Source organism: Toxorhynchites rutilus, chromosome 2, assembly GCF_029784135.1.
Source record: "Toxorhynchites rutilus septentrionalis strain SRP chromosome 2, ASM2978413v1, whole genome shotgun sequence".
NCBI classification, from domain to species: Eukaryota; Metazoa; Arthropoda; class Insecta; order Diptera; family Culicidae; genus Toxorhynchites; species Toxorhynchites rutilus.
The window spans coordinates 78614453-78627634 of record NC_073745.1 but is presented as its reverse complement, the minus strand read 5'-3'; the positions used below and the strand labels follow the sequence as shown (position 1 = coordinate 78627634).

Here is a 13182-nt window from a genome sequence, read left to right as displayed (position 1 = left end):
GCAAAAATATTACACTTGCGAAAAAAAATTGATTTTGTTTTCGTAATTATTGATTGAATTTGTTTTTCATAGTTTACTCGGTTAAAGTTAGAGGGCGCTTTATTTTTTATAGTTTTTCTCTAAAGCTGAGATTTCTTTTACATTATGTATCCAAAAATCAGAGAGTTGTTTTTTTTTTGTTTTTGAGTTATTATTTCTCAAAGTTAACAAGTTTTTCCAATTCCAATTTCAAAAATGACAGAGTTCTAGAACTTTTTTTTTGCTTCGGACTCTGTTGCCTCAAACTGGCTCTACATTAAAAAGTACGCTACGGAAGACGATTCTTTCATTTGAAAGATGAGAAAATTTAGTGCAGGATATGTTAGTGGAACAATTAAACTAGTAGATTTTAATAACATTTTGGAAGTTAAACACTTAAAAGTTAATAATTTTTAATGTGTTATTAAAAAATTTTATCCTGAAAATTTATATTAAACTAGATTGTTTCTATCAATTATATTGAAGTTCTTTAACCGCTCTACAATTTGTTCTTTGACGCACAACTTCTATCTTTCTTAATTTGGCTGCAATATCGATATAAACAATTCCTGGTGAAAATTCAAGCAAAATCTCCAAAAATCACGATTTTATCCCCACTGTACATATAATAGCCACTTAAACATCACCTTAACGTTTAAAGGTTACATTTCTTCGTAAAATAAGCCATATTTGAAATATAAAATAAATATTTTTTTCCAAACTGTATATAATCGAGTCCATTATATATAATCGAATCACATATAATCGAGTCTGTATATAATCGAGTCCGACCTGTATTGCAGTAAGCTTACTTTCGTCTTAATGAATTTGTGCGTGAGTGCGTGTATGTGTGGAAATGCGTATGTATACGTGTGAGTATCATCATTCCTTGCAATCCTCGTACCTACAAACGCATGAAAACGAAAGTTACGAATCGCTCATTCTGAGAGTCGCGTAGGATTTTGTACTTCTGGTATGATTTGCAATTTACTCCAAACTTTGAAAAATTGGCTAGAAAAAACGGCTAAAAGTATCAATATAAAACGTTCACAGATGTTTAGGGAATACAGGCTAAAGTTTTTGGCAGGCTAGGCTCAAAATTTAGAACATTAACATTAGAACTAACTGCGGTATTAGCAGGTTTACAGCAGATTTTGTAAAGCACTATAAAAATCCTGTTTTCGGTATTTATTTGAAAGCGATGCAAAATATTTAAAGAATTTTTTTTCGTCAAAGGAACAAATTATCCTTGTGCAGAATTGGAAAGGTATGGAAAGGTTCTACAGGAACATTCTGTAGAACCAAATGAAAGCTGGTTAATAACGTTAATTGGATTTGTTGTTGAGTTAGTTAGCAAAAAAATGTGTCAGTCCACAAAATCTTTGAAAAAACAGAAACAAATTGCTTTTTTCATTTCTTATCGTTATTGTTGTCCAGTACACATACACACCAAGACAAAAACGTGTACGTAAAATATTCTTCTTCTTCTTGGATGACACTAACGTTCCCAGTGGAACTTTGGCCTACTCAACGTAGGTATTATTTGCGTCATTTTTATTAGTAGAACTTTAGTTGAGATTTCTATGCCGAAAAACACACCTTGAATGTATTCTGGAGTGGCAAGCTCTAGAATATGCGTGACCACAGTGCAAGTCGGACGAAATTTCTTCGACGAAAAATCACCCGGCCAGAACGGGAATCGAACCCGAACCCCCGGCATGATAATGTGGAACGCTAACCACTCGGCCACGGGAGCACATAACGTAAAATATTATAATACCTCAAAGTTGTAGTTTCAAGATGACGTATATCCCATCGATATGCGTTGATTTTTCACGAAGTTACAGTCTGTCAAAAAATGTTTAAAATTTACAACTTCGCATTCTGTTTCTCTAGTTTTTTTGTCGAGTGTATTTTGTTGTTTGAAAACTTTTTTTTTTTTTATTTAAACATCCCGGTCAATTTAAATAAAAATAGAAAAGGTGGTGTTCAAGACAGGAGCTTATTGTTAACGTAGGGCTGCGAAATTATTGCCGGCGGGAATGAACATTATGGAAATCTAGGGATGAAACTCTTCAATAAAACTATTTGACTGTACTGACAACGACTGATAAATGAATGCTTGCATTGAGTGTAAGGCGCGAACGATTCGATTTTCCGCCGTTTTGTAAAACTTACGCTATACTTCAACTATCGGCCTTGAGGAAGACCATTTAGGAGCTTCGCCGCTACTGACCTCCTTCCGATAACATCAGTCATTTGACTGATGAATTCACGAATTCACGAAAATTAAACGATCGATCGGAAAAAGTCACCAATAAGTTCGAACACACTCCCGAATTCATAAGCCGAACAAAAAGTTTTAAAAATCAATTCGGTTTTTAATATTTCGAATATAACTTTATATTATACTTAATATTACGGCATCGAAAAATATTCTGCAGAAAGTTTTGGGGGCCATAAAAGATCCGATGGGTGGTTTGGAATACACATGCAATTTGTTTCATCATAGTATTGCAACAATGCAGTATTCAACGCGAACCTACAGTTTTTTTTTATTGCGCATGTGACACATTCGAACACATGCGATCATACATTCGTTTCCCTAGCACCAATGGTTATTTATACTCATTTGGAAACAGACGAAGTTTACATTGCAATATTTCCTCTCTAGATATTGTCATTCATCTGTATTACGCAGTGGTATATAAATATTGTATCTCACATATGCATATGTTGCACATTTATGACAGCACGAGTAGATAAGCACAAGAATGAGTAAAATAAATGTGTTGTAAAATGCGTATGCTCCAATAATTCTCTTTAATTTAAACCGATTATGGAATCATATTTTAAAGCATATAAAACAAATCATTCAAAACCGCTGCCGCTTCGATTAGTATGCAAATCGTCAACATTGATTCGTAGTGCTTATTAACGTTAACATTATTTCATAAAATCGTGACCAGTTTTCTAATTTGGTAATGATAGAGCTTGAGCTTGAGCTTGAGCTTGGGTAGACTGTACAATTCGTAGTTGCTCTCCGTGATTGACCTGAACCAACCAAATTGCACAAAGAACACACAGAATGACGCTTGGGACTAGCAAATCATTCTCGTTGTGCAATTTTCGGTGATTCGAGCTTTAAATGGTCAATAACGACGCCGGCCACGTCCTTACAGTCACCAGGGGAAGGGAAGGAATGTTAGTATGATAATCGCCGCCCGAAGGCCAGAAGGGTCGCCTCTATAGCGTGGTTCCCTAGCGTTTATCATGGAAGGGATAGTTGTTAGTGGGAATGGTTAAGAAAAATCAGGATTCACTGCGGTAAGTGATGTGATTATGTAAACGCGAACTATTGACTACTTGACGAAACAAAAACTTCATGTGTCACAACGCGTAGCAGAGATTATCTTTAGGTTACCTGAGAAGAAAAGTCTAAACAATTTATTGGACCAGCTATTGTTATTTGATTATTTAACGCATCTTTTTAGTCGAAATTTCATCGCAGAAAAATAACTTTGGGAAACCTGAGAAGGTAACCGAGAGAACTCCTCCAAGGCCAATCGACTCGGCGATATGTTTCGCTGTTCATCACGCCTACTTCGGACCTGATCACGAACATCATCCCACGGCGAAAACGAGATGAAGTGTATGAAACCTTGCATACAAATCATCTCGTTCTCACCGTGAAGTGGCGCTCGTAATCAGGCTCTCTGTATCGCAACTTTAATTTTGTTATTTTTGGAAAACCTGAGAAGGTCACCGAAAAAAAACTCTCTAGAAACAATCGAGCTCTCCCGGTCACCCCATCAGACCCCTTGCAATGACATCACTCGCCGTCACGATTAGGAATCTAATCGCGACGGCGGAGGACCTTCTGCGGGAAACCCGAGATTGCAACCGAGAGAACCTCTGTAACCAATCGACTCACCATATATTCCGTTATATTGAACCATATGATTTGTGATTTGAAACTTAATAAAGGGTTGAAGAATTAATTAATTAATAAATCGAAGAATTACATAAGGCAAAAGTCTTAATTATATAAGTCTTGATCCTAACATCCAAAAACTGAAATCACTCGCAACACACAGTAAGCATCAACCCTACACTACTTTGCACGAATAACACAGGGCCTGATCAATATGCAAACATATTCAATTTTATACTACGCGTTTGTTTTGCCGTTGCTAACCAGTACCTGATTATGATATCTGAAATGAAATACGATGTTCGAAATACGACATTCAATATCTGATTTCCAGAATTCAAAGTTATGAATTCTTGAATGATACAAATGAACTGATGAATTAATGAAACTACTTCACATGTTACCTGTAGAAGTGTGAAAAAAAATGCAAATTCAATATGTATGTGTATGACAGAGGGGTGCTATCGTTAGATAGAAAACTTATCTGCTATCCTAGGTCTTCACATGTCAGCGATTCCTTTTGTGGTGAGTGATACATTCACTGCGGCACTAAAAATTCGCATTCCAGTTTTCTAATTTGGTAATGATAGATTTCAATAACCAAGTTTAAAAAGTATGGTATAATGGTGCTCCCGTGACCGGTTAGCGTCACACCTAACGTACCGGGGATTCGGGTTCGATTCCCGTTCTGGTCGGGGGAATTTTTCGTCAAAGAAATTTCCTCCGACTTGCACTGTGGTCACGAGCTTGCTACTCAGAATACATTCAAGGCGTGTTATTTAGCATAGAAATCTCTACTAAGTACTAGTAAAAATTACGCAAGTAATACTACGTTGAGACGGCGAAGTTCCGCTAGGAATGTTAGTGCCATTCAAGAAGAAGAAGAATGGATAATGGTGATGATGGAACAAAATATAATCGATCATGATCACCGGGTTGAAAGTACCATCGAAATACAGCATAATGTAATTACGGTTTTTTCGAGTGGTGAGTGTTGTGTTCTTTGGTGAAAACTAAGATAAAAGATAGTTCCGCAATGGCCGCCGCCGCCACTATTCTACCCATTCGATTTGGACTTCCGATTGCCGTTCTGCGAAAGATGCTGCAAAGTATAATTCGTGAGTTTTATCCTTGAAAATGATATTTTTGGGAGAGTAGGAACTGTAGTTTTGCCAAAAAATATTGAGAACTAGTTGGATGTTTAATAAGTTCTGTTTCGCTTTAGACAGCGAGCAATGAACAGCACATGATAATGCTGAAAAATAATTTGTCAATAGGCTTAAATTTTGTTTTTATTACTTTGCGAATCGTTCGTTGCGCTAAATGAATGTATCGATTCATTGACGCTTGTCAGTGCCACCAAATATTTGTACTAATGAATTCATTCTTGTATTTAATGTTTAATGTTTGTTCTCGCCGACAATATTTTTGTAGTCCTACAATAATGATCCGATCGTTTCTTGGACACCACCCTTTTATTTCTTTACAAGAACGGGTTAGTGGAAGACTTCGCGTTGAATAAAAATGGAACCGGCTCGTGACTAGCACGTTAGGGTTAATTGGAAGCGGATCTCGACACCGCGAAATTTCTCCACCATCTCAAGTTCCCCAGCCTCTAGCCACTGGTGATCAATTAAATCGAAGATTGGAAACAAATTTGGAAATAAAACAAAAACTGAAGAGAGGCAAATTTTGATTTCATGTATTCCTATGATTCCGTTTTTGTTTTCGGAGAGTGGGAGGATAAGTAGGTTCCGAAATGTAAATCGGCAGCACTGCCAGGTATAACTGTCTCGCTACACTCGTTCATTCCACCAATGATATAATATATTTAGATGATGCTTGGCATTTTACAATTATTCAATTGTCAGCTCAAAAAATATATAATTTTCTTTAACCCTCTACCGCCCAAGTTTTTCATTTATCTAAAAAAAACTTACTCCACTTTTATCTTGAATTTCCGACTTTCAACATAAAATACTCCTAGCAGAAAGCTGCCAGCATAAAAACAATGTGTATGTGTGATAGATGAAAATATTCTAAAGACGTTCTAGTGGGGGTGAACATTAAAAAAATGTCTGAATAATTTGAAAAGAGAATCCGCGAAGCCCGTCTAAAGGCGGGCTTGGGCTGTAGAGGGTTAATGAGATAGATGCGTATAATTATTTTTAATCAATTGATACACACTTTGCGATCTATCAAGCAATGAACGTTCGAAGTAAAGCCCTCACTATCCCTGACATATTTAGATTTGGGTTTTCTTTTTACACCCAATATCTTCTTGTTAAAGATAGTCTTGCATAAATCAAAAATGGTATCAAAGCGCCAGAAATGCGAGCGAGCCGTAAATTTTTTTCATACAACCGATTTTTGTTCAACAATCCTGTATGTGTATGTTTTCTGTAAACGATTTCCTTACGAATAAATTCCTCTTTTAGAGCATGGTATACATTGTACAGCTCTTGTAAATCCCCACCCTGGAAAAAAATACCACATTGATGCTAATTAGATTGGAAAAGTTTCTGTGATTCATCTTCACAGCAGCTTATTCAAATGGATTCCTCATCTGTATGAAAAACTCCACGTGTTATACCTTTAACACTTTAAAAAATCCTAAATCTGTACCTAACTGTATTTTAGAACAATAATCTGAAATTCGTACTGTACAGAATCTTTACCAAAATATTGAAAAAATCTGTATCTAACCAGATAAACCTATACATGAGGCTAAACTGATTGCAACGAGTATAATTTTAGAAATAAAAATAAATTGTTTTATTTTCCTTGTTTTAAAATTTAGGGGTATTTCGTTTCCAGGAAAAAAATCTTTTTTTTCAGAATCACATTTTTAGCATCGGTTGGTTGATATTATACGAATCTACATTCGACGAAAATTATACAAACGAGATGCCACATCGATATTTTCTTAATAATTTTTGAATGGTTATGATTAACATTTTTTGCTTTAAAGTGTGTGCGTGTAATTGGAAAAACTGTCGGGATAGGAAATAGAATAGATAGATGGAGAATGGCAACTCCAAACCTAGAGCCTTGTAGCTTTATCATTATGTATATTATGTGCTCATTCAACCCGAAGTTACGGCCATCTAAAAATAAAAAAAAGTCGGTGTTGTACCTTGATACTCTAATTTGTTGTCGATTGAATATTGGCACACAATTTGCATTCAATTATGGACAGTCTCATTGTTTATAGCTTCCCTGCTACGAACCGATGAATTTCCGTGTTTTGTGAACAACGTCGTGGTTGACAAAACAATCTCTAGCGATGTTTATACTAATTTGTATGTAAGCTATTAAAATGTGGAACTTGGAAGTTGTGGCATTATTCATTATCACAAATCGCAAAAAGTCGTGTTTGGTTTATTGCTCAGCCACATCTTCAAATGCCACTGATTACGGAACGAGTAGAGGAGATAAGTTATTTTGTTCTGTGTTACAGTTACAGTTTTCTTCACTAGAAAACCACATCATACTTTGACATCGATAACTATTGAATATCCTGAAGAAAAAAATCTAATAATCTCTTCAGATATTATTTGAGTGGTTTTCGAAACTACAGTTTACTTACTTGTTCGGTTATTTTCCGCGGGTCAACTTTGGAAAACAGATTTCAGTAATAAAATATGGCAAAGCTAACCGTAACGAAACGCCAGTTGAGATCAGCGTTGCCAATGTTCCAGTTCAAACTGGAATGTTCCAGTTTTTTTCTCTCGATCCAGTCAAACAGTTAAATCCCAAAATATTCCAGTTTTTTTTAAATATTATCCAGTTTTTCCTAGTTTTTTTTATATGTGTGCTTCAGTTTTATCCATTTTATGTAAAATAAATGTGTCAATATTATCCCTCCCTCATCCTTCCTATCCCTTCGAAAATTTTCTTTTTTGACATTTATCGTTCGATCAATTCTACACCTTGATAGAGCTTTATTTTCTTACAGTGTTTTTTTGCTTCTGCTTATTACCGAATTCAATTCGGTTAGCGCGCAGTGCGTGTAGTGTCTACCCAAGCAGAAACTTGCTACAGTGTCTTTGAATTTATATAAATATCAGATGTTCTAGTTCTTCCAAATGATTCTAAAGTTTAGAAAATCATAGAGTCAATGTGCTACTTTATGAATATAAAACCCAAGTCACCTTGCTTCCGTTTACATCAATAGGATATTAGGTTCTCATGGTCACTCATAGGATTTTTAGTTCTAAAAACTTTAATAGTACGCATGATCTAAGCTTTCTCATTTGACGCATAGTTCGTAATAAAATGAGAAATGCATATTTTGCATAAAATGCATATGCACTATATTTTTAATTTTCAAGTTTGTATACTATGTATATTTTTTTTTCCAAAAATACTTTATTGAGCAGGAAGAAATACTCAAAGATACCTGAATTTTATCTTGATACCAAAACTTGGTTTTGACGAGCCTGATATAAGAGTAAAATACCTAAGAATAAAAATGGGTGGGTTATATCTATGATATAACCGCAAGGTTGACGTGGGACTACCTTAGCGTAGCATTCATTCGTTTGTATTGATAAAATTTTTGATAGAATGAAACAATTCCCGAATTCAATTGAATTCAATATATTTGCTTTGTAAAAATATTGTACAATTCCATATGAGGTCAATTCATGCATTGTGATAGATTATGTTCTTCGTTACAAGTGAATTTAATGACCGTCCTTTTACGTTTGGTATGATGCCTAAGACAAAATATGTGAACGGAAGAACCATCAAACGATTATTTTATTTTACGTTTCCTTCTGAAGTTTGCATCTCTCAAGTGTACGTTTTTCTCGAACCGCGAATTTGCTTGATTTGATGAACTTCAGGCACTTGCACAAAGGCAAGCGAGTACAAAAGTACTCGCAGTTTGCATTTATTTGCTGACCGATTTCCCCAGACATCTTGGTTTTGAAGTCTGTGTTGGAGGCAAACACATTTCAGTCGGAACAAAAATGCCCCCGACTTGCACGAATTTGCAATGCCAATTTCCTCAGACACCTTGGTTCTAAAGTCTGTGTTGGGGAAACACATTTCAGTCGGAACAAAAATACCCCCGAATTTCATGTATTTGCAATGCCGATTTCCCCACGCTCCATGGATTTGAAGTCTGTGTTAGGAAACATATTTCAGTCGAAACAAAAATACCCCTAACTTTCATGTATTTGCAAAGCCGATCTCTCCAACGCTGCTTGGTTTTGAAGTCAGTGTTAGGGAACACATTTCGGTGAGAACAAAAGTCCCCATACTTTCATGTATTTACAATGCCGATTTCCTCAAGGCTGCTTGGTGTTGATGGCTGTGTTAGGGAAACCGTAAATCGGGCCAATCAAAATGAGGCAGTTAGGGCGTTTAGATAACGCTTAACATTTTACAGCTGTTCAATTGTTTATCTAATGAAAAATAACATTTTATTAATTGCGATAGAAGCATAGAAATATTCCCTATCAATTGATGCAAACATTTTTCCGATCCAGTAAGATATGTTCGAGTTATACGCATTCGGAATGTTTAATTTTTTCCTGCATGTTATGTGTTTAGGTTTTCATTTTACCCCCCATATACTCCGGTTAGACGTAGTCCCTCGTCAAAACCATGTAATTGGAGAGAGAAATGTCTTTTCAATACCCACATTAGATAACTTCAATACCAAAGTAATAATCGAGTTATGTTGTTTTGGTAATGAATGTGAATGTGGAATAATTTTGTGGGACTTAATCAAAACATATTCCAGTATTCTTATACATAGATTGCAACAGAAATCAGTGCACGACAATGTCAGTTTTGCGTGTTTCGTTTGAGCTCACATTTGTTGCAATATTACACGTCTCTTTAAAATGTTAACGAATGGGAGCTGAAATAAACTACGCAAAAACGCCAAATAGAAGGTAAAGTTAGACCCCGTGCATTGATTTATTGATTTCTTTTATTCTACATTATCCGTGAGTTTGAAAAAGATATAACCAGAAACCATGTCCCCTTTTCTAATCACTTGTCGAGCAGTTTTCTTTTTCTATTTTATGAACATGACGTAATAACTACGGGATTTTTAAAGCGTAAGCCAAATAAAACCGTATCTTCTAAAGATTCTAGAGGAAAATATCCTCAAATATTCCTTTACACTAATGTTCGAGTGGTATGAAAAGTCATTTTGGTCTGCTCGAAGGATAAGATCAGGTAATGGCAATGGTAATGGTTGATTTTATGAACTACATGAACTCATGAACTTGTAGTTCATGAAATGATGAAATCAACCATTAATTGATTATACCCTTCGAACAGATCAAAATGACTTTTCCGAAGGAAATTATATTTCTCAAGCATTGGAATGGGTAAAAAAATCATTTTAGATAAATCAAAACCGATCTTTTTAAAATAAAACGGGATTCGGATTTCTTCCAGTTTTTTGAGAGCAATCTTGCACTTTTTTGAAAAATATTGGCAACCCTGGTTGAGATGTGCTCAGAAATCGCTATCTAGAATTCCTTAAAGTGAAATGCGCTGGGCTGTAGATTGTCGAGAAAGAGTGGTTGAAAATTATCCATTGACATTTTATTTTTGATTTTTATATGTTAAGATTCATTAATAGAATAGCTGTTGACGTAAATTTATACCTATATCAATTCGTCATATCTTTGGGAATATACAATAGTTACTCGAAGTTGACAAGAGGATTAATTTTGAAATCATATTAGAAAAAAAAACATTAGCTTTATGAATGATCTATTATCAAGTATCTCCCAGCTTTAACGCAACTGAATGTGCTCACAAAACTATGTAAGTTTCACTCTACTGAAAAAAAAAACTTTCAAAATGAACTATTTTTTTATCTGTTTGAATGAATGGCCATTTTCCTCGTTGTATTCTTCTATCAACTAAAGTTATTCTAAATCTAGGCAACGTTCCCAACGTTTCATTCAGAATGGCCCGACAGAAAACAAACTGATAATCTAATCGCTGTTGGAAATTTGTAAGTACTCTTCCGAGTCTACTGATGAAGTCATGCATCTATAACTCCTTATCATCGCAGAGAAAAATACACTCTGAAACCCCAAAACCCATGCTTATCACCAACTCCAGCACAGATTGAGCTCATTTCTCATCCCCCGGCACTCCTTCACTTCCCATCATTTCAGGTCAAGGCCGTGTAAACCAGCTCGGCGGTGTATTCATCAACGGTCGCCCGCTGCCAAATCACATCCGGCTCAAGATTGTGGAGATGGCAGCCGCGGGCGTTCGGCCCTGTGTGATATCCCGCCAGCTACGCGTTTCCCATGGCTGCGTCTCGAAGATACTCAACCGTTACCAGGAGACGGGCTCGATACGGCCCGGCGTGATCGGTGGCTCCAAGCCGAAGGTGGCCACACCGGAAGTGGAGACTCGCATCGAGGAGATGAAGAAGATGAACCCGGGCATCTTCAGCTGGGAGATACGCGAGAAGCTGATAAAAGTGAGTACTTTGTTATTTTTGGTTTTCATGCTGTTTTTTAACAAATTGGGGGCAATTTACGATATTATCAAGATGAGTCGGACGGTCCCATGCTGTATCGTTAGTCGGACTTGTAGTAGCAATTTGATGAAATTGAGTCAAAACAAGCAAGAGAGTGAATCCCAACTTGATTTTGTTCGTAACATAAACATAGCCGGACTGAAATATCCATTACTTATTAATACCTCCTTCGTTCAATAATCCATTGTTGCACAGCAACCGGTAGCAACGACGAAATTAAACCTATAAACAACCAAAGACGTAGATAGCTTTCGTTTCTAGCTGACTGACGGTGGGGCCTTGCAGCATTGGCGGTCGCAATAAATGTCATGCCATTCAGCAACCTTCCCGAGGAACGCGCAATCTTACAAGTCATCCTGACGTAATTACACGAAATTCATTCTCGCTTCAGTCAACGCTATGCGCTTCTGAAATGGCTGCCTGCTTTACACCCCTCCGTTTGTAGCTATCCTTCACCTGGTCACAATAAAACTTCCCCCCTATTATTTCTTCCTTCGATTAAAGCGAATACATTCATTTTTTTGCGCTCGTGAATCAAAGCGTAAACATTGTTCGACTTCTGGATAAAATAAAGTGGGAACCATTTTGCCGATTGATACCGCAAATGTTTTGACTCCCCGTTGGGACGAGTTGTTGAAGTGGGAAAATCATTCCAGGTGCGCTTGAATGGGTTTGTACTTAGACCACTCCCTACTCATACGAGCCTTCACTCGCTCTCTGTCACACTCTCATCTCGATTGTTCGAAGTGGAGTTTGGAAAAATAAAAATCACAAAGTTATTTAAAAATCACAGAATTACAGTTGAGGCACTCACACAAGCTGGAAACCACTAGCCGACGCGTGAAAATGGATTTTATTCTCATTATTATGAAAAAAAATAAAAACTATTAAACAACTTTTGGCATTTTCTTTTTATTCATACTTCGAGCCCAAGCCCGTATGCTCGCACCTTCCTCTTTACCCCGTCCATAAGGTTCTGTACAACGTCAGGTTGTAGTTTTTTTTTTTGAACAGAAATCCATTTTCTCTTGAAGTCCGTCTCCGATTTGACAACTTTTGGGTTCTTCCGGAGGGCCTGCTTCATAATCGCCCAATATTTCTCTATTGGGCGAAGCTCCGGCGCGTTGGGCGAGTTCATTTCCTTTGGCACGAAGGTGACCCCGTTGGCTTCGTACCACTCCAACACGTCCTTTGAATAGTGGCACGAAGCGGGATCCGGCCAGAAAATGGTCGGGCCCTCGTGCTGCTTCAATAGTGGTAGTAAGCGCTTCTGTAGGCACTCCTTAAGGTAAACCTGCCCGTTTACCGTGCCGATCATCACGAAGGGGGCGCTCCGCTTTCCGCAAGAGCAGATCGCTTGCCACACCATGTACTTTTTGGCAAACTTGGATAGTTTCTGCTTGCGAATCTCCTCCGGAACGCTGAATTTGTCCTCTGCGGAGAAGAACAACAGGCTCGGCAGCTGACGAAAGTCCGCTTTGACGTAGGTTTCGTCGTCCATTACCAGGCAATGCGGCTTCGTCAGCATTTCGGTGTACAGCTTCCGGGCTCGCGTCTTCCCCACCATGTTTTGCCTTTCGTCGCGGTTAGGAGCCTTCTGAACCTTGTATGTACGCAGACCCTCCCGCTGCTTGGTCCGCTGGACGAATGAACTTGACAAATTCAGCTTATTGGCGATATCCCGGACCGAACTTCTCGG

The 13182-nt window shown here is 37.3% G+C and overlaps 1 protein-coding gene across 2 annotated transcripts in view; it reads left to right on the top strand.

The window, feature by feature from the left end:
* LOC129768657 (protein gooseberry-neuro) overlaps window positions 1-13182 on the top strand; it is a 150981-nt gene that overhangs the window by 14421 nt on the left and 123378 nt on the right. For both annotated transcript variants that reach the window (XM_055770434.1, XM_055770435.1), the window contains exon 2: window positions 11110-11423. In XM_055770434.1, the coding sequence (XP_055626409.1) occupies window positions 11110-11423 (314 nt within the window). The remainder of the gene's footprint in view (window positions 1-11109; window positions 11424-13182) is intronic.